The sequence below is a fragment of the Dreissena polymorpha genome, chromosome 5 (genome assembly GCF_020536995.1).
Source record: "Dreissena polymorpha isolate Duluth1 chromosome 5, UMN_Dpol_1.0, whole genome shotgun sequence".
Lineage (NCBI taxonomy): Eukaryota > Metazoa > Mollusca > Bivalvia > Myida > Dreissenidae > Dreissena > Dreissena polymorpha.
The window spans coordinates 60,476,936-60,504,462 of record NC_068359.1 but is presented as its reverse complement, the minus strand read 5'-3'; the positions used below and the strand labels follow the sequence as shown (position 1 = coordinate 60,504,462).

Genomic DNA, 27,527 nt, shown 5'->3' with positions numbered 1-27,527 from the left:
GTTGGCAAAAAAACAGATGAGTAATGTCACGCACAATGCGTGCGAAACGTCATGAGTCACACAGATGTTACTTTTTACTCAAATAAACGTTGTTTTGTTATTATCTCCTATGAATTTTGAAATTTCGAGTATTTTATTTCGTGACCTAAAGGGTACACTATTGTAGTAAACATTTTGTTAAATATTGTTCATTTATAATAAGGTCATTTTTTAAATGCAACGTATGTGCTCTATTTTCAGCTGTCGGTAATGCTATTCAGCGAGAAACAATAAGAAAATATCTTCTAATTAAACAACACATATCTGAAGTACTCTACCTGTTTATTTGTGATCATGTTATAGACATGAGTAGTAGATAAGATCTAATAAAGCTTTGTAATAATAAACTAGATAAATGTATATAAAATAACAAAAACACGCAAACACATTAAATAATTATGCAAACGGATTCTAGGAATATAACTCACGACATCAATAAAGAACTTGACAGTGTCGATGTAATGTTACCGATCAGAACAATTGGGACTATTTTGTCAGACGACCACAAACATGATCAATCTTTAATTAACATAATTTCACCTAACGGTTCCAGCGGATTTGCTGCATCAATTAAACAACAACAACAAACAACAACTATCGAACGCTCAAACGCACGCTAGTAGGACGAACACCCATAACCTCGCTGGACACTGGGCTAACCATTATCATCCTAATACACAATACGTGATATTAAATAAAAGAAAAGATCTAGGTAAAGACACTTGCATACGATAAAAAAATCAAATAAACTACACAATAAGATATTTGAATAACACAAAACGCTTACCGTATGACAAATTAAAACCCTGAACATGAAGCGAACTCACAACTTATGTAGTATTATTGAGTTTCAGAAGAAAATTTGAAACAGCAGAACACTGATTATTCATGTTAAAGTTATTTTAAAACTGAATTCACATTGAATATCTTCACAGTCAAACAGATTGTGAAATGTAGTTTGACTTGTTTTCAAGTGTTGCCATTATGGGTGTGTACAAGCCACTCGAACCTAAACCCCAAAATTGCGAGGCCGAAGCCAAAGAGACCGTATAGTGTCCCTTAAAGAGGGACACAAAAGAAAATAGACATCGCTATCAGGGTTGATAAAAAGGAAATGGTTAACTACATGTATGGTAATGAAAAATTGCAAATCTCTGATGTAAAAATATTAACATGAATAGGTAAACAATCAACATTGACTTAGAATGTTTATAATCTCACATAACGTGCTTCTATTCATAACATTTATAATTCTTTACAATTGTTATTTATTATAGGATTAAGAGAATGTAATCGTTGTCAACTGTACCATACGGTTCAGTCAGAATATATATTTTTATACTTAACGTTTTACAGTTTACAAACAAACTCTTAAAACAGGATATTATGTAGTTTTACATAAATAGTAAGACTGAATTAATAACAAGAACAATAATACATGTACACAGATACAATTAAAAACTACTATATTAAGTTCACGATACAATGAAAAAACATATTCCATTATTTGAATTCGAATGTTACTAATAAGGACAAGTCCAAACAATTGAAGTAAACAAAAGGAGCTTCAAATTCTTATTGTGGCTATGTCTTCATATTTTGTATTGAATGGACTCTTGTCGATAAAAATGTAACGTCGGCTGTTAGGTATATAGGAAATTCTGTCCCTTGCGTGTTTATTACTATTTAAATATTCGCCATAAGTCGCCGTGGTGTAGTTGATATGGTGTCCGCCTAGCAACCGGGAGGTCATGGGTTCGATCCCCACTGTGGGAGCGTTCTTTAGATCTCCCCCATAGAAACCAAGAACTGGTTTTAGGCCCAAGAAACGGACTCGAGAGCGTTGATATAAGCCTTAGGCTTTCGATGCAATCGAGCTTAAATAAATAGGTTTAACTAAATATTCGGGTGCCAACAAAGCAAAATTGGTCCGTTAGTGATAAGATTTCGAATTTAACTCACGGGATTTTAAAATATGTATATGCAGTTTATCGAACTTGACAAAGGCATCAACGGGCTCCACTCGCAAATATTGCTAAAAAAGATCAGTTGTGTGTGTTTTAATATAATACAAAAAATCCAATAAGTCTGAACGTTGGACTGGCTACCACCAAATGGTATAGTGTTTGAAATGGGGGTACGAACGAATAGCTAATAGTTATTGTCAAGCTTCACAGACCACGTTGATCGGTTGTGCTATAACTATTTGAAACATATTTTTCGCGTATTTCATGTGTATTGGCTTCTAATTAAAAAAAATAATGAGCGGAAAAAAAAAAATTGAAAATAATGAAAATTAAACAAAAGCAAAACAAAACTGTATAAATATTTTACAAGAAAACATTGGTTAAAATACCTATCAATCAAATAAAACAACACCAACAACTACATTTGCCGCATCTAGATTAGAACTTTTATCGGGAAAAAAAATTATTTTAGGGTTTTTATAACTTCGTCTTATACCTCTTCATTAAGGTAGCGCACCCGTAATGATTTCCCGCGATTTCGTCGAAGATTGATGAGCCTTTTTACCTGTTTACTTATGGATATCTAATTTAAGCAGATACTAATGTGAAGATGCCGTGGCCGAGTGGTCACAAATAGATACTCAATTGTTTTTATGGATATGCTAGGATTGCGAAATTTGAAACACTTATCACTAAACGTAAGCAAATCTTAGTTAAATACACTAGAATATCAGCAGTCAAAATATTTAATTGGATGAGAGAAAACATCGCAAAACTAATTGCAATAACCGTTAGAAAAGCACATGCAAAAACAACATTGGTGTTCATTCAAATTAATGTTAGCAAAGTACTTGCATAAAAAAATGATGCACAAGCAAATATTACAATCATGAAATCACTGAAACAAACGTTGGCAAGTTGGAAAAAATTGCTTTCGAGCAAGTGCAGGCATCGCATATTTTATAACCGTAAGACAAATAGAGATATAAAACTTAATACATATGTCTGCAATCAAAATAACACATTTTATGTTTAAGCATTACATATCCTTTCATTCAAGCATATATAATTATTATATTAAAATAACCAAATCAAATGAATTTAGCATATAAGACATCTCAGTCAACCAAACATAGACGAACATAGATACATAATTGTATTAAAAAACAACATAAAATTCGTTATTAATTTTCTTTTAACAAGTTCTATTTTTTGAAAGTTGATAACACATAATGAAATATACCAAAAGTAAACTGAATTTTTGCTTTAATTTACAAACCATTGGCAGGAATATAATTATTATTATAATAATTAACAGTAAATATGAACAAAATAAATTACTGTAAAACAAATCAGCAGTTTTCCTATGCGATTTATCACTATTGAAACTTTCTTGCCCACGAAAGCAACTTTTAAATATCTTCGTCTGTTAAACAAGAAAGGTGTCCATAGGGCACAGATGCCCTCTCTTTCAACTTTTGTCTCAAAATTGCACATACGTAAAAAAACTCAATCTTGGTCTGAAAGTCATGCAGGTAGACTCACTTACCAATAATCATGTTTACATCTGAAAGATTATTGGAAAACAAATCCAGAAAAGCGTTATTTAAAGCGGGTATATACGATCTTGTCAAATATTTATTTATTAATATAAAATGTGTAAAAACTTATTATACTTATATTTCAATATAAACTAAAATAAAAGTTAAGAAGAACATGTGTCGAAAAATGCTAAATAAGCCAGATATTTAATTCTGAAATCGAAAAAGGCTGTACAGCCGAATTCGCAAGCATGTATATCATGCATGTACGATGTGAATCTAAATTTAGTTTAACGGTTCATTTGAAATTCCTGCAGCGATATCGATTCATACGACACACGAACACTTACTAAAAAGACGAATGCATCGGTTATTGTAGGAAAATAATTACGAATTATCTTCGTCACAATCGGCTCGGGGCGCTAATTTGTATTTGCTGTATGTTATGAAATTCGTCTTAAATGTATCATTTTTCTTGCATATTGTGTGTTATTATAACATATTTGTATCAATATTTTACAATTCAGCACATATAAAAATCGTATATACCCGCTTTAAGAGAAAATTGTTTGGAGAAAAAAGTCCAAGACCCGTAACTTCGACAAACTGAATGGACCGGAATGAAACTCAAACTTGGTATGTATGTCATGTAGATAGTGTCACACACCACAAATAAGGTAAATATATGCAAGTCCAAGGCCCATACCTTCGCCAAAATCAATGGACCAGAACAAAATTTGAACTTGATCTGAAACTCCTGCTCGTAGACTCACCTTCCAAAAAATCTGGCAAATATCACAAAGCGTTTCGAAAAACGATTCCGGAAAAGTATTATGTTAAAGAAAATTCCATTGTTCAATGCCTGTAACTTAGTCAAAAGTCGTTGGACTGTAATGAAACTCAAACTGGATATGTATGTCATAAAGAAAGACTCACACAACAAAAATTTGGTAAACATGGGCAAGCGTTGAGCAAAAATGTCAGGACATCTTTCATTGTCGAGAAATGTCCAAGGTCCATAACTTCGCCAAAAATCAATTGACCTTAACGGAACTCGTACTAGATCTGTATTTGCACATATATAACATCAAGTAAATATATAAAAGCATTAAGAAAAACACTCCGGAAATGGAATTCCGGATAGGCGGACAGACGGACGGACTTACGAACAGTCTGGCTACTATACGCCACCCTACCGGGGACATAGCAATCTACATAACGACAAGAGATAGTTGAGGTTCGTAACAACAATAAGCCTTAGATTCTGAATGGCTGTTTAAAAAGTCAATAAGATCTCATCACATTAAAGTCCAATTAGAATTTGATTCGGGTGTAACATTACACTCAGGAAAAGGAGGGAAAAATGATATCACAAATACTGAAAACAAACGTGTGTTAATATCGAGTGAATAACATATTGAACGCCTACACTTTACGGAAAAAGTACTCACATTTAGTGCATTTATCGAAGTGATAACTTGATGTATATCCCCACTGACTGGAACAGGCGATACATAATTTAAAACATATAAATATGCGTTGGTTTAGCATAAACAAATCATTTGGGTTATCAATTTGTCTTTTAGATTCGTTAACAGTATTATGTACACTTATATTTGGTCTCTTGAATGACTTCATGCTTACATAATGTACAGAGCACAATCAAGTTACTAAAAAACATATATGGATTGGAATTTGGTTAACATATTATACATGTAATAATTGTTTAAGCACGTTGTGATCAAGACCGTACAGATACATAATTACATTATTTGAGTGTTATGTTTTATGTATGTGTTGAACATTGAAATGGCTTTACTTTGTTACCATGCCATTGATGCACTCCTCAAATACGCGTGTTCATCGGTGTTAAATACCCATCATCTACCTTACTGCTGAGTGGCCCTCCCTTGTCGTCTGGAGGCGGCGGAAGTGCCATTTTGGGTCGCAGACCACACTCAGTTACGTAGTCATACGTATTATCATACGTATTATCGGGTTCCAGCTCAAGATAACTGTGAACGGGAATCTGTAAACATATTCTTTTAGCTATGGAATCTATTATTTGTTATGAGATATGTTATTTCAGTTGCCTACACGATGACAGTGGATCTACAACATCAATTATCAATATGTCTTTCGTTATCGCTGTATAGTTTAATACCCCAGCGGTGTGATCGAATTTGCGCTTACCAATGTTCGGTCCACATCCGGATCAGGACTTTGATCTTTTTTGGCCTTGCGATTGTTTGAATCTACAGCATTTTGTGCGCTTGTATCGTCGACGTCTGCAGCGTCACCGGGTTTCTGCCTTCGAAAATATCAAGCTCCAATAAGTAGCTGCACTTTAGCTCTGAACATGCAAGTTAACACTTTTATCGTAAACCATACTTTGAGAAATAGTAAGTACACTTGGAGACTTTTCTTACGCAACACGTAATTGGATACTTTTTGACGCAAAAGACATTTTGCTTTATAATAATCAATTATCCTGTTTTGTGCGACTTTTGTAATCATAATCATTATATTAATAATTAAACAATACATACAGAGAAGCTGATGGCAATCCTTCACAGACTCCTGTAAAAGCACACTTAGTTGTGAATTCCACGTGATGAATATTTTTAAATATGTGGTCCGGTGAAACATGTTGTAATAATTGCTGCATAAAATAATAGCAATATAACAACGAGCGAGATAACAGTAGGGCGGTACAGGCACAGTAAATAAATTCCATTCTAATCAATAACATCAAGAGAATCTTCATTAACTGCTGTATCGCTTTCTTGACCTTTAATTATGAATATAACTAGTTTATTCAAAAACGAATACATGAAAATATCATTTGCGCGAATGATTAAATGTACAACTGTCTCACAAGATAAATGATAGCAAACGCTATAGTACTGTCAATCTGTTGAAACAAACCTTTCTTTTTACGTACGTACACCAAACCCACTAAGACGACAACAAGAATAATCCCTGCCACAGCTCCACCAACAATTGGTCCAATCTGTAATATCGACTGTTGGTCTGGAAAACAACAAATTTGCGAGATTACTTAACCTTCTTTTTGCTAATATAATTCTTCTTTTGAGCATGCAGACATTATAATATAACATCAATGTAAATTAATATCAAATTGTTTCGCAAGACTGCTTTGCACGCACAGCCTAATGTTGCGAACGTTATAGTTTCGGTAAGCTGAGATACTCCGATCGTGTTCTTGACATACATCCTTGCTTGGTATTATGTTGATGGGCTCCGGTTGTCAACAGTACCGTTCTTTAATACACACGATGTGGATTTCTCTTCGTCAATGGAAACATTATTCCAAATTGTAGAGTTAACGTTCCTATATTCAGTGTAAAAGGGCTGCGACGGATCCTCGTGATATCCAGTAAGCCAATAAAACTTCAGAGACGGAGCGGCTTGGTTCGCACAATGGAAAATTTTCGGTGTTTTTGGTTTCACCGAAAAAAAGGTCTTATATTCGAACATATAATGGAGACATTGACAACTGGAGACCATTGAAATAAAAAAATAATTTTACCAGGTGTTATATCTGTGAAGGCCATCAAACATTGTGCAACGTGTATTGTGGCACTGGATAGGCTTGAGCATATAAGGCTAATATACATAGACAAACAATATAATATTGACTTCTTGTATTATTTCAAATTTCTATCGCCGGAGACATCCTTAATGCATCTGGTCCAATGGTCACCATGCAAAATATTATTTACATAAACAATATAACGCATAGTTATACACAATTTAGTATTTTTTGCACTTTGTTATTGTTTTTGGATTCTCTTTTATGTTTAGTAAATATATTAAACATATAAATAGACGCGTATGCTACACAAAATATGTAAACATTTATGTTATATAATTCCATCATAATTCGTCATCACTTCATGATATCAATTGTAGTGATTTAGCCCGTTATTTCAAAAGCGAACTCGAGTTTTTTTGTGATATTAAAACAAGTTTATAGTGTTGTTTGTGATTTTGGTTTAACAAAAATAAATTATTATATAGAAGCTTGGAAGAAGTATAAAGTTTGTATCCGCCTATTAGATTTCTCCATGAATATACATTTTGTACATGTACAATTTATTTCCTTTAGTCCAAATAAACAGACACACAGTTTTTTCTAATAAACATACTATCATACATGTATGACATTTCTATTCCTTATTACATTGAAATTGTTACATTTACGTGCATCCCGTTAAAAAGCATACATGTCAGTTAAGAAACTTACGTTATAAGCGGGAAAAATCAGATGGAGCCACGTGATAATTGCAGCGCCCCACATGATATTAACTTTGACCGTACGTGTACATGACGGAATGGGAGGGGCATACACGACGGACAGTGTTTATTATACGAAGGCATTCAATGTGTACAAAAAGACCAACAATAGTTTTAATTATATAATACAAATCGCAAATATTTCTACTAAAAGTAACATTGTGTGGAATGAATCGCATCTTATCTAACGCAGGTATTTATTATGTCGAACTGACACTGGATGTTACAGTGTAAATTATTATTTATTATATAGTTACTTACATATTGACTCTCAATGAGTGGTTACCAATTCTTTACTTGAAGTGTTATATAAATACGTACATAGTTAATTCAGCAGTATTTCGTTGATTTTTTTCACCTCATTCTGTATATTACTCGCTCTAGAGAACACTTTACTTCCATTATCCACATTCCGCATACCAGTGTAAGTAAGAGTGCTGGTGTTAATGACTGTTTTGTGTTCTTGAATGACGTCACGCCCGTTGTGATTGCTGTTTCAGAAGACCCGCTTGTCATGTACCACATGATATTGGCACCTGATATTCCTCCAGACGTCTGACATGTGAACGTGTGTGCGTTGTAACAACCCGTTTCGCAATAAACCCGTTTTGCAATAAATTTATTGCAAAACAGGTTGGAGTGTCTTATTGCAATTTGAATTTTTTTACAACAACCCGTTTTGCAATATATTCATTTCAAAACAGGTTGGAGTGTCTTATTGCAATTTGATTTTTTTTAACAACAACACGTTTTGCAATAAAACCATCACTCTTGTATAAATTAATTCAAATGGATTGGAAGAGTTAAAAGGGAGTTTCAAGTGTTGTTTTTATATAAAATTGTTATAAAAAATATACAAAAATGTGAGTAAAGACTTAAAAATGCATGGAAGGTCATGCACTTCGAGATTTAATACGATAAAACAACACAGAATGTGCTTCGAAAGCGATTTCCATCAATTTAGTACTAAAGTTAAGATAACGCCAAATGCAATAATTTATGGAAAAACGCGTTGAAATGTCTTATTGCAATGTGATTTTTGTGTAACAACCCGTTTTGCAATAAAATCATCACATATTTACTAATTGTTGCATATTGAATTGAAACGGTATTAAGGGAGTTTCAAATGTCGTCTCTAACATAAATATGATAAAACAAGGCTGAATGTTTATATGAAGTGATGTTCACCAATTTGGGAAGTAAGTGAAGAATACAAAGAAATGCATGATTTCATTGCAAAACAGGTTACAGTGTTTTATTGCAATGTGCTTTTTTTATAACAACCCGTTGTGCACTAAACTCTTTTTGCATAAACTCAATTACACATGAACTTATTGATTCAAATTGATTTGAAACGCTGAAAAGTACGATTTAAATATCGTTTGTATGGAGTTTGTTTACATATACATGTAATAAAAGCGAGGTGTAAGATTCGACCAAAAATTAACAGACATTGAAAGTGACCAATTTCATGAGTAAATATGATAAACAAACACAGAATGTATACAAACAGTGATCTTAACACTTTCATGATTAAGCGAATTTAATCCAGAAATCCAATAATGTTATTGCAAAACGGGTTGCAGTGTCTTATTGCGATGTAAAAAAAAGAAATAAAAGCCCGTTTCACAATAAACTCATTTTGCACTAATACATCACACATGCTCTAATTGATTCAAATTGATTAGACACTTTTCAAAGGAAGTCCCAATGTTGTTATAAGAATTTTTTTTCAAAATAAGACAGAGGTGTAAGATTCGACCAACAAATAAAAGGCAGTTAAACTGATTAATTTCATGAGTAAATGTGATACAACAACACCAAATTCTTGTAGAAAATGATTTCAACCAATGCGATACTTAATTGAAGAAAATGACAAAGAGAAATGCAATAATTTTATTGCAAAAACGGTTTAGAGTGTCTTATTGCAATTTTATATTTTTATAACAACGCGTTTTGCAATAAACCCGATTTGCAATAATTTTATTGCAACACAGGTTGAAGTGTCTTATTGCAATTTGAAATTTTCATAACACGCCGCTTTGCAATAAACCCATATTGCAATAAAATCATCGCAAATTTATTTGCAACAATTTTATTTCAAAACGGGTTAGAATGTCTTATTGCAATTTGATATTTGTATAACAACCCATTTTGCAATAAACCCGATTTGCAATAATTTTATTGCAACACGGGTTCGGCTGTCTCATTGCAATTTGAAATTCTCCTAACAACCCGCTTTGCAATAAACCCGTTTTGCAACAAAATAATTACACATGTATTAATTTATTCAAATGGATTGGAAACAATAAAAAGGAAATTTGAAATCTCGTATTGAAATAACAATAAGCAAATGTTTGGGCAGTGTGAAAAGAAATGTTAATTTTCTTTAAACATGTTTAGTATGCATGTTTTGCCAATTGGTAAGTCAACTGACGTGTGATGAGTTTATTTCAAAACGCGTGTATTGCAAAAAGGGGTTATTGCAAAACGGGATGTTATTTACATTGCACTAAGACACTGCAACCCGTTTTGCAATAAAATTATTGCATTCCTGGGTTTTTTTTCCGCTGAAGTATGACATTTGTTGAGATCACATTATATATAGATTCTGTACATGTTTTATCACAGTTACTCATGAACTTGGTCACATTCAGTATATTAAACTTTTTGGTCGAATCTCACACCTCTTTCTTATTATATACAAACTCCTTACAAACGACATTTGAAACTTCTTGTCAGCGTTTCCAGTCCATTGGAATCAATTAGTAAACGTGTGATGTGTTTATAGCAAAACTATTTTATTGGCAAACGGGTTGTTATAAAAATGCACATTGCAATTCGACACTGCAACCCGGTTTGCAATACAATTATAGCATTTCCAGGTTTTCTTTAGTAGTTCCCAAAGTGGTAATACTCACTTTATATAAACATTCTGTGTTGTTTTATGATATTTTTCTTGTAAACGACAATTGAAACTTCCTTTTAACCGTTTCAAATTATAATGTTTCAAATAAATGTGAAACCATTAGTATATATGTGATGGTTTTATTGCGAAGCGGTTGTTACACAACATTGACATTGAATAAGACACTTTTACAAGTTAATCAATACATTATTGCATTTCTGCGTGATAACAACTTAAGTACTAAATTGGTGATATCACTTTTAATACCTTTTCTGTGTTATTGAATCAAACTCAATCTCGTAATTTCACCGCCTTCCATGTCTATAAATGTTTAGTCAAAGCTCACAGTTTTGTCTATTTTGTGATATACTATTATTTAAAGTGATATTATGGGCATTTTGCACTGTTGAATTGAGCTGAAAAGAATTAACAAGTCAAAAGAGTTAGTTAAAATGTGATTACTGACCAAATATCTGCAACTCATCTTGCTACCAGTTGTTTATAAAAATGTATTTTATATTCGTACGTGCCCCACCCAGTCCTCTAAGCCGAAATGATCCGTAAAACAAAATTGTGTCTTTGTGTCGTATGAACGAATCTGCACTAAAACTAAATTTATGTTCAAATCGCACATGCATAATCAGTTGTCAAACGAAAGTTCGGTTGATAATCAAATGCATTATTTTTCTCTTTCCGGAATATTGTTTAAGTATGTTGATGCTGCATTAAAGGCCCTATCAAGGTGACAAATCCAATTATTATGCATATAAACTGGTCTAGTTTGTACCGGATTTCAGTTACTCGTGCATAAAAATGCTAATAACACAGCTTAGGTGAAACGTTGTCAAGAATTATGGAAGATATACCCGTTTTAAAATTGGAAGAAATGTTTACAACTTTGCAACTAACGTGGTGTGTAGCCTTAAAGCGGTGACGTATGCTAAAAATAGCCGAAAGAGAATTCAATTGTAATTCTATTATAAACAACTTTTTACCAGCAGAAAGTAACATATTAGATCACTAAAAAAGTTAGAGCCATTTAGAAAAGACCTACTTTGTGAGCGATACCGGAAAATGTTGAAAATCAACGATATATTTTTGGTGACCGGAGTCACTTTTACTTTCACTTTCCCAAGTAAACAGCGGTGTAAATAAACTGATTGTTTGTAAACACAATTGACTTGGAGGACACTGTATTTTGAGCTCAAAACAAGTTCAACTTCTGTTGTATTGCTCATTTTTTATGGTAATGTCCAATAGCATATGTATATTGTTTTTTATAACCTTTACAAATAAAATATGAAAAAAAATCGGTAAACAATTACGGATCGTCACCTTGATAGGGCCTTTTAAGTGATACTATGGGCATTTTGCACTGTTGAATTGAGCTGAAAAGAATTAAAGTCTCTATAACGCTCAAAATCAACGAAAATTTCGTTAAGTATTTCGTAAAATAAAGTTAACACATTAACAAGCAATGTTCCTTGTAGCAATAGCCATAATTTCAACGCTAGATGTGGTATGATTACATAGATTTTTGTAGATACAAAATGCTCGTTTTTATTTATTTGTGGCCACAATTAATTCCCGCGAATATATCTTTTCATACGACACACGTACACCATGTTAGCATGTTAGTGTTCATGTATCGTAATAATAAAAACGAGCATTTTGTTTCTACAAACATCTATTTTACCAGACCACATCTAGTGTTGAGATTTCGGCAATTGCCATAAGGAACACTGAATTTTAATTGGATAAGTTTATTTGACGAACAATTGCACGAAATTTTCGTTGATTTTGAGTAGTAATGCTACTTTAACAGGTCAAAAGAGTAAGTTAAAATGTGGTTACTGACCAATTATCTGCAACTCATCTTGCTACCAGTTGTTTATAAAAAATATATTTTATATTCGATATTCTTACGTGACCCACCCAGTCATGGGCTGCCGAAATCGAAATGATCCGTAAAACAATATTGTGTCTTTGTGTCGTATGAACGAATCTGCACTAATACTACATTTAGGTTCAAATCGTACATGCATGATCAGTTGTCAAACGAAAGAACGGTTGATATTCAAGTGCATTTTGTTTCTCTTTCCGGTATATTGTTTTAGTAGGTTGATGCTGCATTAACAAATATAAGTGTATATGAAGTGAAAACACCAAAAATAAACAACGGTTGCAATAGACACCTATAAACTGTTAGATGCCCATAATATCACTTTAATTTCATATAACTGTTATACCAATTGCAGCCGTTGTAGTCGAGGACGCCGTAGTAGTCTGCGTAGTGGATGTCGTAGTTGACGTGGTTACTATGTCTTAAACGAACAAAATGTAAAAATATAATGTATGATATTAACAGCAGGATTTTAATCAGTAATGTATGAAAAGACATGGCACTATTGTATAAGGGATGTGAATATACAACCTAGAGAAAATATTATTAATTTGTTATGACAGTTCAGCGGGTCCACTTTTAAGACGTACACTTAAAAAATACGACGTTTCTTATCATTAGTATGGTCCACTTTTCTAAAAAATATATTTTGTCAAAGAAATTACGTCACATGACAAACGTCACAAAATTGCGTAATCAGTTGCATGAAAAATAAAAGTACGTAAAGCCGGTTTTGAGAGAAAAAAGTGGAGGAACAAAATAGAATTATTTAGGATATAAACGATAACAAACGGCAGAGCTGGGCCGGACGTCTGAAAACAGCATTAACTGAAATAGTGACATGTTTATTAGAATCTGTGCGACAACTTTGGTTACCATCATCAGATTGACAGAAAGAATCGGTTTTCAAGTTTATTTGATTTCTCAACTCATTCCATCCCGCAAAACCCTTAAGGTGTCGCAATTTTTGTTAAAGGGTCGGTCAACCAGATTGCTTTATATAACGAAAAAAGAAAAGTTCTAAAATACCGTATTGTTTACAATTATTAGTTTATATTGTTTAAAGTGATATTATGGGCATCTAACAGTTTATAGGTGTCTATCGCAACCGTTGTTTATTTTTGGTGTTTTCACTTCATATTCACTTATATTAGTTAATGCAGCATCAACAAACTAAAGCCATATACAGAAAGAGAAAAATAATGCATTTGAATATCAACCGTACTTTCGTTTGACAACTGATCATGCATGTATGATTTGAACCTAAATGTTGTATTAGTGCAGATTCGTTCATACGACATAAAGACACAATTTTGTTTTACGGATTTCGGCTAACAAGACTGGGTGGGTCACGCAAAAATATCGAATATAAAATATATTTTTATAAACAACTGGTAGCAAGATAAGTTGCAGATAATTGGTCAGTAACCACATTTTAACTAACTCGTTTGACCTGTTAATTCTTTTCAGCTCAATTAAACAGTGCAAAATGCCCATAATATCACTTTAAGCTCGTGGCACATTACACTTAAAATCATACTGAAATAAAATAGAAAATTGAATCAATTTTATTAAAGTAATATTTGTATTTAAGATATTTAGTATAATATTGTCTATCAATCTTAAAAGTGGATGTAATTTCTAGGTTAGTGTTATGATCAAATGAAACAGTTTTCTTTCCTATGACCTCTAAAAAATTTACAACTAAATTAACTACTGTTCATTAAATCGGTTGTGTACGCATTGCAAACAGCTTGAACTTTATATAGATAAATTAAATAAGTAATGGCCCTAATGGGATCTTTCAAGGGTAGATTAATAGCAGAGAACACCAGAGAAAGTTATGGCAAATGTTAAAGTTTGACGCAAACACACAAACAAACAAACCAGCAGACAGGGCAAAAACAATATGTCCCCCACTATAGTGATGGGTGACATAAAAATGTTGTTAAGTTTTTATATTTTTAGTAACTCCCTAAGGACCCGGCGAAAAACGGGGAAAAAAATATTATAATTAAATGTAGTAAGACTTTTCCAAATATTATATACCTTATTAATAGTTGTTATTTAATATATCACATATAACATGAAGTCTAAAATACAAAAATATGTGGCCAAGTCACTTCAATAAACGTAGTCATTTGAATACCGTGTTCTTCCTGAGCTATAAAATGACAACTCAAGTCAGATTCTCGAAATCAAGTTAGGCTTACAAGGAATGATTATAAATCCCGTTATGGTGTGAAAAAGCAACGTTCAACTAATGATAAGATTTTTCTTAAGAACGTTACACATTGCTGTAACAATTCGTATTACTTTCGGCTTCAGATCAATTGTCACGTTAAAAAAATACAAACACGAACGGTGTAATTTGACTACTAGAAAGTTGATAATTTGCTACACTATTTCTCAATTTCAGTGATTCCATGAACATAATGGTAGATTTTCACACGCATATGGTAACGCTGCGTTACTCGCACAGACTTGTCGAACAGCATTCACCTGACACATATGTCCACCTCTTAAAGGACGGGTTGTAGAACAAGTGTCTGTACTAACGCACGCAACCGCGCAATACAATAAATAGTTAAAAGGACAAAGCACACAAATTGGTCATTCGTTTAAGGCAGTAGATAACTTACCGTGTGGTCGTAATCTAGTCGCTTTTTCTTCTTAACGTGTTGTTATTATTTATCTGCTGATGGCTCTGTATAAATAATAAATAACATAATTTTGTAACTCCTTTTTTCGTTTTTTTATTAGTTTCAATTGTAAATTAGACAGTTTAAACATGCAAAAAGAAACTGACAAAGACGGTATGGTAAAATTTATACGCAAGTCTTTCTGACAACTAAACGGTAAATTACAACTGGAACTACAGCTTATCTTCTATTATTCTGAAGAACAAAACGATTGAAAACTTACACATCATCAGCACTGAATTGTCAACAAGCACAGTACAAAACACGTACAGTTCAGTAGCTGAATGAGTGCTTAGACAGCGACATACAATTGATCTTTAAATCAGACTATAACACTTTTCTATTCGTGTACAAGATTACCAATTGACTAAAATATACGAAACGTGTCGGGCACAATTACGCCATTATCACCTTTAACTACCAATGAAGTTGACAGTTCGCAAGGGAATCATTTCAAATTAACTTACAAAAGCATTTCAGTCTCACCAATGTTATCAGCTCTTAATAACAATATTCAATTACCTAAATCGTTTGGCCGAATCACGCATATTAATTTATAGTTATATATAAAATCAATCGTTTAGTAAGGCTGTTTCAGTAAGGAAATTTTTAGCATGATATTGATGTTTACATGCGTCAGGTTTAAAAATTATGATTTGAGTTGTTTTTTTCTTTTTTCTTTATTCGTATGTATATATTGTTAGTACGATAGCAACTAGCTCAAAATTTACAAATCTACAAATGTTTTGAGACTACAAATAAACCAGTAGCTATTTGTTTAGATCCGGACCTTCGTTTTGATAAGAATGTATAGAATTGATGGTTTACAAATATTCCTCTGTCTTGTTCATCTAGAAAGGAAGATAACTTAGAAATATGCAAAATCAAACTTATCGGTCTTCTTATATCCCTTTGTATGTAACTAATGTAAAGACTAGTTCTTAACGCATATGAATGGACGTGATCATGCTAAATTCTCAATACAGCAAACATGATAGGAACCAGAAGTTGATATTCGGGAATCAGTGAAAACTGGTTTATCCAAGTTTACATGAAGTGTAAACAAAATTATCCACGCGGTTATGTTGTGTAATTTAAATTAAGGCTACCTAACACACCGTATGATAGTTTTAATTTGAAATAAGTTCATAGCGGTAATAAGTTGTTTGAACCTGGGGATAAGCTGTGTTATGAACAATTAGTAATCATGTTTTATAAAGAACGTTCAATCTTAACTTTCATGTGTTTCTTACAGACGCAGATTTTTTAACTTAACACCGATTCACGTAAACAATGGTAATCTAAACAAAGATCAATATTATAGTGCAGAATTTACTGGAGTTTAAAATACATGTGATATTAGAGAAAACGTTTTTATAAACATGTTTGATCAACGCTGCCTGCATAAGTTTTTTTTTTACTAAATGTTAGTATTGACTAAACATCGCTAACATGGAACGTTCAAAATCGTATTTGCAAGAATAAGTTTTGCTTTGGTCATGTCATTTTATAAGCATAATTTAAACTCGTATGCAGCGGAATTAATACAGATCACTAAAATTGGACGTTAACAGATGATTTTGTTATTGTACTGTTCTTGCACTGTATCGTTTTATTATTTTTAGTTTTGGATCATCCCTTACAGAAGAATGAAGTATAAACCGGTGATGCTTATTTGGTATATAAAGTTATTTTCTTTAATTTATAAATATAGCCTCCAAATCCTTAAAGCGGGTATATACGATTTTGTCAAATATTTATGAATTTATATAAACTGTGTAAAAAACTTATTATATATATATTTCAATATAAATTAAAATAAAAGTTAAGAAGAACATATGTCTAAAAATGCGAAATAAGCCAGATATTTAATTCTGAAATTGAAAACGGCTGTACAGCCGATTTCGCCAGCATGTATACCATACATGTACGATGTGCATCTAAACTTAGTTTAACGGTTTATTTGAATTCCTGCAACGATATCTATTCATACGACACACGAACACTATCTCCGATCCTAATACAAAGACGAATGCTTCGGTTATTGTAGGAAAATATGTACGTCACTATCGGCTCGGGGCGCTAATTTGTCTTTGCTGCATTTTATGAAATTCGGCTTTAATGTATAATTTTTCTTGCCTATTTTGTGTTATTGTAACATATTTTATCAATATATTACAATTAAACACATATAAAAAATCGTATATACCCGCTTTAAACTATAAAATCATATTACCCTATGATTGTTAAATCGATATGTATTACGCATTGCGCATTACGTTTTGACCAAACTTAATTTAATTATTTTCACAAAGTATTTGTTCGATAAAGCTTGCAAGTTGACTTAAGTTGCGTCAAAATACACTTCCGGGCGTTGATTGTTAACAATCGACAGGAAAAGTACTTACACAAATGAATTTAGTAGTGAGTTTAAGTGTATATTTCGGTTACAATGGTTTCGCATTGTCCCTGCACTTTTCATCGCTTATGGTCGGCAGTCTGAACGCTGTTGCTTAAGCGCAAGATAATGACTTAATCTACGAACTAAATATTTGTCATATTATTGAGGTTTTTTTTCAAAATACAAGTCACAAAACAGTAGCATAAAAGAACACTAGATACGTATTGAATGTGTCTGTTGAATTTTTGTATTTAAAGCAATTCTTGTATTTCATATAAAGTTGATTTGTTGACACTGTTGTTGGGATACAGTTGTCTCTTTTATATCCCTGACGACACAACAAACTACCTTCATACAGAAAACGTTATTGTTAAACAATTGACAATGCTTGGAGCCAAAACTGGTACATGGTAACACACAGTAATCAGAAAAGTTGTATACACTTATGTAGCAAACTAATTTTAATAATTTTAATGTTTGTTCAAATCGTGCCAACGGGATAAACACTGGCTATGCTCGGGAGGGAGGGGGGGTGGTGTGGTAACTTGTTATGTATAGAATTATATCACAGAAAATACTCGATAAATCATCTGTGGTTCAAAAGGTCCCATATCTTTAATACATATTTTATATTAACGTTGTGTATTTTGTAAAACGACAAGGCCAGATATGAATTGTATTGACATGGTTCATCAAAAAATTGTCCTCAATTGACATCTAGGTCATCTTCCATGTATTATCCGATAGTGTATTAGTATTAGATCCCGTTCAAATTTAAATATTAATCTTAAAACACTTATTTACTTCCATTTCAGTCCGATTATTTTCCGTCAACTGAGACTTTGCTCTTGTATACTACTAACGTTTACTATTTGGCATATGTATTTGATGTGCATAAGAGAAATGTATATTTAAATCTTCAAGAAAATATGGCGCGAATTTGTGGCGAAACCGTCATTAAAAATAAATTGACTCTTATTTGTTCAATATGTTCTTTAAAACTATAAGAAACTTTTATTTTGTAAAAGGCAGTTACACCTCCGTCTACTGAATAAGGGATATAACATGATTAAACATAAATATCATTTATTTGTGTAACGTTTTTAAATAAATGCCACATTTAGTTTGCTCAAATTTCGTTTCAGATAGTTTACTATTTGTTAATCCCGATTTAAAGTTCTTTCCAAATGTTTGTAGATCCGCATTTCTTCTTTGTCGGATTGTTGGTATTTCTGTGCTTGTCGTAAGAGTTTGGTCAGGAATTGCAATAGAGTGCCTATCATACGTAAACTGTAGTCCTCGCTGTTCTGACCGAAGACTTTGTACTTGTACTTCAATGTTAAAGCCTCGCTGTTCTGACAGAAGACTTTGTACTTCGACTTCAATAGTTAAGCCCGCTGTTCTGACAGAAGACTTTGTACTTGTACTTCAATATTTAAGCCCCGTTGTGAAGGGCAGTATTAAAGCAAATTTTGTTTATACATTCCTTGTCCTCCTGTTGTCTGCACAATCCACACAGAATGTCTGGGAGGTCAATAGATTCTAGAGCTACAAGAAAAGCATAAAAAACTTATGTTGTGTTGGAGCAAATATCAACGAAATTTTAGAAAAAAACATATGTGTTTAATTTGCTGAAGTTGTAATGAATAAAATAATTGCACACTTTGATAATTGTTGAGGCTAATTTTTATTAATGAGAAATATTGTTAAAGCAAATGTCAGTTTTCATTTACACCAGATTATAAAAGATCTATTATTTAGTGGTGATCTGTATTCAATCCTTGAATTGAATAACATAAATTGTATGATGTGTGTTCTTCTCAGTGTGTATGTCATATTAAATCAGTTTTTCACATTTGGCTAAGAACAAGTTGTTTTATTAAATACAAAAACAAACCGATTGTAGCATTTACCAAATTTCACATCACAATAACGTTTTTTAACAAGACATACCGCTTAGATGTTAACTAGGTTTACCACATAAGTTGTGTGTTGTGTGTCATTCTACTATATTGTTTACAACATGTGATTTTGAATATTTTTTCCGTTCATAATTGCATTATTATTCTTAAATCCTAAGATCATATTTAGAACCTGTAAAAATGAACACCTTATTTGCTGTTTATCAACTTGCAAATGGTGTACATAATGCAAAAAAAACCATATACATCGTATGTTTAATTTTATACACGATCCAAACAACTACACTGAAAAGGAACTCTATAAATGTCATGAGAGTTATTGTACAAATATTCTAATGTAAAAGAAAGCATAACAATAACAACAAAAACTTACGCGATTTTTTTTTTGTTGAATTTGTAATTGGTTTTGTAGTTGTTGTTTCAGGCATCAACGATCCAAGGTCTGCATAGTCTGTCCACCCAGACACATTGTAAGCTACATTAAGCAAAGAAGTTAGCATCGGATGCGAGTCCTTCATTACAGCGGGGTTGGTTAATATACAGGATATGCATCGTATGTTTAGTTTGATAAACGACGAAAACATCTAACATGAAAATGAAACCAATAACTGTTATAAGTGTTAGTGTACACGTGCTTTTATGTGTAAAGAAAGCATAACTATAAATAAACTTACACAATGTATGATTTTCGGCATTGGAAATTGTTTGCGAAGTCATTAACGATACGATGTCTGCATCGCCTGTCCCCTCAGAGACGTTGTAAGCTACATTAAACAAAGAAGTTAGCATCGAATGCGAGTCCTTTATAACAGCGGTGTTGGTTAATATACAGGATATACATCGTATATTTAATTTAAAAATTCGACGAAACTATCTATCATGATAATGAAATTCATAAATGTTGTCAGTGTTATTGTACAAATGTTATAATGTAGAAAGTATCATTTACATAAACAAACTTACGAGATGTATGATTTTGTGAATTTGTCGTTTGTTGTGTTTCAGACATTAACGATCCGATGCCTGCATCAATTGTCCACTGAGAGACGTTGTTAGCTATATTAAACAAATAAGGTGTGGTAATATTTAGTATAAACAAGTATGTACATCGTCTGTTTAATTGTATAAACGACGAAACCATCTATAATGAAACCAATTACTGTTATAAGTGTTATTGTACTCATCTGTTAATGCGTAAATAAAGCATATCTATACATAAACTTACGCAATGTATGATTTTCGGCATAGGTAATTATTTGCGTAGTTGATGTTTCAGACATTAACGATCCGGTGTCTACATCGCCTGTCCGCTCAGAAACATTGTGATCTACATTAAACAAAGAAGTAAGTTTCGAATGCGAGTCCTTTATAACAGCGGGGTCGGAGGCTTAGTCACTGTTAATGGGTCTGATCAATGGTACTCCATCACACAATAAAGACATGCGTAATACCAATATAACCGCACACTTTTGCATGTTTAAATAATTGATCGTTACTGGCGGCGTTGTATTTCTAATTATAGAACTACGCTTTTATTAAATTGTATGCATAAATAGAATTACATTCGCACTTGCGTTTTGTAGACTCAGACTAAACGTGTTCGTTGAGCAACCCAATGTCATTGTCTGAATACTTGCTAGCAAATACAAATAAATTCCGTAAGTAATATTCATATGATCCCAGCAACAAATGGTTGATAACATGCGAATCACGTAAACACTCAAATTAACTGTCTCTATACACCAACTGAGACGTGTCCAATCAATTAAAATCAGTCCTTTAACGATCGTTTTTAAACTTTGTTTTTTTCTAAACCTGTTAAACACGGATCTTCATGTACAACTTAACACTTATAAATCACTGTTTGTACTGTAGTAAACAGTTATGTGTCATCTGGAAGCATACTGTAAACGTATAGAAATTCGTCATTATGAAAAATCGTGGTGTAATAAAAACAACTATTTCGTTGACACGTAATTTCGTGGATTTCAAATTTTCGGGGAAGACTTACCGTCATATTTAAACTTTTATTAAAATAACCAGAGTAATAACGAAGAATAATCTGCTAATCTGTGTTCACTGGGGGCTGACGAGGTATAAGCGTAGTTCGTTTCGCTACGACGTCGGGTATATGTTTTACTACGAAAACATTGTGTAAATACACATGACATCGAAGAACGGATTAGTGGAAATTTGTGTTTAAAAGAGGTAAGATTATGCTTTTGGAATAACAAAACTTTGAATAAGCACAATAACATTTCACAGACCTGTTATATCAAATCATGATTGAACATGTGTCTGGTTTATGCGGTTAAACATTAAATATACCGCTGATTTATCAAACCGGAGTCAAGTTTTACTTTAAAATATGCAATTAAGGTTTACAACTGTGTTTTATTGACTCAATTTTACAATTTCCATATTGATGTATGTATCGTTAAGCCACTGGTGTGTTAATAAATGTGTAGGGTGACCCAGTTATCAGAATTAAAGGCTTAATAGTAGTATTATGCATGATCATGTCTCTGACAGTATACGTATATGCCTCGCTACGACAACGCTTTAGCGTGTATAGGTTTCTCACAGAAGACGTATTGGTTATCTCTCAAAGGCGAAAGAAAGAAAAGTTTTTTTAAACACACAGTCATGGAGTAGCTGGATGTTTCCTTTGAGGAAGAGGTAGTAACAACGACACAAAATTATCCGAGGCGCACAGTCGACATGGTAATGCACATAATTATCATATAATTAAATTCACGACTAGGCCAAAGGAAACGATCAAAATCGAAAATCCATAAATAAGACGAAAGTTGAGAGTCGATAACCTAATGTCGTCGGTCTCAATAAAAATTACGCATCTTCACCTTGTGACAATGCCTTATACGTTCTTTAGGATAGAGACCGACGATAGGTTTTTAGCATACGGTATTCTTTTTCAAATAACATTCGATCCTCGTTATGTCCAACTCGCTTTTCTCGAAACACTGCTTATGTCAAAGTAAATCCCATGTCCCAACTTCGATCATTCTTTATCTCAAACGGATTTTAATTTTTACATTGTACATATCAAAGCGATTTTCTTGAAAATCTGTTATCACCAACTAATTTTGAGATGAATTTTATGTTAGTATACATGATTTTACCTGTAAAATCAACACCTGTAACAGCCGTTAGGTGTGGAAAGTAGGACCCCAATGGCACAAATCCGCAATTGCTTAATCAATGTATTGTTGTAAAGGTGTGGCAGTGCGTTTCTGTCGGGATGAACCGATGCTCCACCGTGATGAACTGTGGACCACCGGGGACAACCGGGGCTCCACCGGGAAAGTATGTAATTGTGTAATACCTCCGGGATGAACCGGGAGTCACCGGCAACGACCGGCGTGGCACTTGGAACTACCGGGACTGCACCGGGAACAACCGGGACGGCACCGTAGCTCCACCGGGGCCAAAACAGACCCCGACAGAGTTATGGCGAGCCTGGTGAATGCCGACATAGTCCCGGTATAGCTACGGTACATAAGTAAACCGGCGCTATGACGGTGCCGTCCCGGTTGTTCCCGGTGCAGTCCCGGTTTTTACCATGCCAAGCCGGTCGTTGCCGGTCCTTAGATGTGACTCCAGGTTCATACCGGAGGTATTTAACATTTCAATACTTTCCCGGTGGAGCCCCGGTTGTCTCCGGTTAAACCGGGGCGTTGCCGAAGCTCTACCGGGGTCTGAGTCCGGTATAGCCCCGTTGAGTGCCGGCGTAGTGACGGTATACCGGGGCTCTGCCGGTACGCTGCCGGCTTTCACCGGGGATCAACCGGGGCATTACCAGCGACAACCGGGGCACTGCCGGAGCTTCACCGGGATAAACCAGTCCGGGGTTGATCGGGACTCTGCCGGGCTGTTGACCGGCTTCAACCGGGGCGGCACTGGAAAATAGTGTGACCGCGTTAAAAAAAATTCTAAGAATCATCCTGGTTTTCGCCTATCGACCTGCGTTAGCAAACCGGTATGGACCGGGGCTCTACCGGCAATAGTGAGACTTGGGCTTTACTTTCGGTTTTCCTTTTTCTGTTTTCGTCGGCGGGTTTCGTCGAATGTTTATCTCCAACTCCATATATCTCCAATTATTTTTTTTATGTCCTTACAACTTCGAGATAATGAGAATAATCTATAAATAATAATAAATAATCTGACAATTGACAGATTTTGTTGGTGTGTTTATTCGTTTATTCTTTCGTACAGGACTTTCTGTCACTGTAGATTTTGTCGGAATTATCAATTTTCCAGAAACCGGATTTAATGTAATATTGTCAGCATACTTTTTTTATGTCGCCACCCATAATATTGAACGTGCGATTTCTGTATTGTACACCTGGTGCAGTGTCACAAAGCATCTCCCACATAATGGAAACCTTTTCGTTTGAATGTTCATGCGCACAATGAAGCACAGCATCTTTTGCACTGGGAAATGGCAGTCTGCATTAACTGCAAACTGCATGTGATATGTCCTGAAAATGATACAGAAACTTCGTTGAGTAACCTATACATTATATTTGTACTTCGTAGCACAACCAATACATACTCTGTGCGAAACCTATACATAAAGCGACTTGTAATTTCCTTCGAAACTAACCATTTGAATAATTAAAATACATGTTCGTAAGCTGTTTTGTACTTTAAAATGTGTAATGTACTCAAAATCAAAGTAACGTGTAGTTTTACTTAATTTAAATTATCGTAATTTTCTATTCTAACAGAATAACCACCTTATGCATTGCTTCAAAGAAACATATTTCGATTTTAGCTCAAAATAAATGAGAAGGTTGCATCTACGCACATTTGTTATCAGTTTGTTATTGAAAATAAGTACCTACCATTACTGGATGTTCCGTTCTCTAATCCAAAAAATACCAGCAATGATGAAACTCGCCTGATTAAGTAGTGTATTTTAGTGTATTTACACCATGTTTTCGTAGTAAAACATATACCCGACGTCGTAGCGAAACGGACTACGCTTATACTTCGTCAGCCCCCAGTGGTGTTGACAGCAAGACTTGATGTTAATGTGCACTGAAGCATGAACGTGTTGCCGATAATTGTCGATAAGAGCAATAAAGCGGCGCACTTGTGGGTCCCCGCTCGCTAATTGCCATCAATGTTGTTTTGACAATATTTGCAATTCTCAGCGCAATCGGTCTCCTAGTAGAAACAATTGAGTAATAAGGTCCCCAAAATACACGTGTTAAAACCGTTATGTCTCTTTTAACTTTAAATTGCACTAAAAGACATGTGATAAATCTGCAAACTGTTAATTTGACGACGTCACGTAAAAGAGAACAATCGTTGATGTACAGTTTAAAAACCGTTCTTGATTTAAAAAGTATTTTTACCCAAACACTTTACATTTTCAATTCGGAAATGTTATTTAGTCAAATTATAGTGTAATGTGATCAACTGAAGTGAAGTAACTATTACAAAAAACAAATATCTCGGATAACCGACCACAAAAGAAAATGTCGGCAATGACCGATTAGGATTAAAAATGTATACATAATCGTTGGTACTTGAATTCGTGGTTCAGCGAACCAACGAAATCCACGAAAATTCGTACCCCACGAAATTTAATGGTTTTACAGTATTCGGTAATACAATTTTACTGAGTATGTTTACCAAGTAATTCGGAGAGTTCTGTTGTTGTCGTTATATTTTGTGAAACTACGAGGATTGCTTATATAAAGTATAAAATACAACGCTGATTATATGAGCATGGATGGCCGAGTGGTCAAATGGGAGACTTTTTACTCTCTTTACTCCAGGACCCCAGGGGTCAGTGGTTCGAGCCTTGATCAGGGTTACTTTTTTTCCTTTTTTTCATTTTATTCTTGATTTTTTACTGGAGATTTTTAGATTCAATGTTTAAATTTATCAATATAAAGCATTTAATGATGGTATTTTAGAACTTTTCTTTTTTCGTCAATCTGGTTTACTGCCCCTTTAACATACTATTGCTAATTCGTGGCTTACCATTCCACACAAAATAAAAACATAGTTCATTGATCTCTGCTTACAAATTATGTCTTTCGTAACCGTTGTTTATTTTTGGTGTTTTCACTTCATATACACTTATATGTGTTAATGCAGCATCAACATACTAAAACAATATACCGGAAAGGGAAAAATAATGCATTTGAATATCAACCGTACTTGCGTTTGACAACTGATCACGCATGTACAATGTGAACCTAAATTTAGTTTTAGTGCATATTCGTTTATACGACACAAAGACACCATTTTGATTTACGGATCATTTCGGCTTATAGGACTGGGTGGGTCACGTAAAATATATAATATAAAATATATTTTTATAAACAACTGGTAGCAAGATGAGTTGCAGATAAATGGTCAGTGACCACATTTTAACTTACTCTTTCTTTTGTACTGTTAATTCTTTCCAGCTCAATTCAACAGTGAAAAAGGCCCATAATATCACTTTAAAGCAAGAGTCCGATTAACGAATGCCCATGGCAAAGTCAAATGCATTGTCAAAAACCATTAGCAAAGCAGACCCGGAATATCGTTTTCATTTGTGTTATTAATTGTATGTGTCTGGTGTTCTCTGCTATTAATCTACCATTGATAGATCACATTAAGGCCATTACTTTTTGTATTTATCTATATTAAGTTCAGGCCGTTTGCAATGCGCACACAACCGATTTTATAAACAGTAGTTAATTAAGTTGTACATTTTTTAGAGGTCATAGGAAAGAAAACTGTTTCATTTGATCATAACACTAACCTAGAAATTACATCCACTTTTTAAGATTGATAGAAAATATTATACTAAATATCTTAAATACAAATATTACTTTAATAAAATTGATTCAATTTTCTTTTTTATTTCAGTATGATTTTATTTGTGATGTGCCACGAGCTTAATTAGCAGAAGTAGCATTTGCAGCAGTTATGTGGGTAGCAGCAGCAGTAGGTTGAGTAATAGTAGTTGTTGAAGTACACATTAAACAAAACTTTAACAGATTTTTTTTCAAAACAATTAATAGCATAATTCTATTATATAACACTTACATGCAATCTAGAATACAAATTTAAATGTTTACCTTGAACCTTTAGGGTAACGTTGTTGCTATATAAAGTTCCGCCGTTTATCCATGAATCGCACGTCCACTGATCTCCATTTTGTTCACGTTTCACCTGAAGGATGGTCAAAGTGAAGACAGTTGAACTGACGCACGTGTAGATAAACCCCTGTGGTGGTGCAGATGGCTGTATGCATCTCCCGTCATCCAGTAGCGCCGTTTCTGTCCTAACACCATTCACAATCCATCCCGTATTTGCCCCATTAGAAGGCAGGACACAGGTAAATGTCAGTGGGTTGTTTTCTTCTACCACAGGCACATTAGACGTCAGCAGTAGGTGTTGACCCAAAACTTTAAATAAAAATAACGTTGTTACAACTACTACTACAACTACTACTACTACTACTACTACTACTACTACTACTACTACTACTACTACTACTACTACTACTAATACTACTACTACTACATCTACTACTACTACTACTACTTCTACTACTACTACTACTAGTCCTACCACTACTACTACTACTACTACTACTACTACTACTACTACTACTACTACTACTACTACTGCTACTGCTACTGCTACTGCTACTACTACTACCACTACCACTACTACTACTATTACTACTATTACTACTACTACTACTACTACTACTACTTCTACTCTACTACTACTGCTACTACTAATAATAATAATTATACTACTACTACTACTACTACTACTACTACT

General features: G+C 33.7%; 1 protein-coding gene across 3 annotated transcripts in view; it reads right to left on the bottom strand.

Moving 5' to 3' along the window:
• Nucleotides 1–4,106: 4,106 nt before the first annotated feature.
• Nucleotides 4,107–27,527, bottom strand: part of LOC127831985 (uncharacterized) — a 63,683-nt gene continuing 40,262 nt past the window's right edge. The window contains exons 3-8 of one of the 3 annotated variants that reach the window (XR_008026601.1): nucleotides 26,813–27,142; nucleotides 13,025–13,099; nucleotides 6,496–6,580; nucleotides 6,097–6,127; nucleotides 5,741–5,858; nucleotides 4,107–5,576 (exon numbers count right to left, since the gene is read on the bottom strand). Coding sequence is in view for 1 of the 3 variants with exons in the window: in XM_052357111.1 (XP_052213071.1) it covers nucleotides 5,803–5,858; nucleotides 6,097–6,127; nucleotides 6,492–6,580; nucleotides 13,025–13,099; nucleotides 26,813–27,142 (581 nt within the window). In the remaining 2 variants the exon portion in view is untranslated. Of the gene's footprint in view, nucleotides 5,577–5,740; nucleotides 5,859–6,096; nucleotides 6,128–6,491; nucleotides 6,581–13,024; nucleotides 13,100–26,812; nucleotides 27,143–27,527 lie in introns of all 3 variants that reach the window. The other 2 variants (XM_052357111.1, XR_008026602.1) reach the window with 2 other exon arrangements.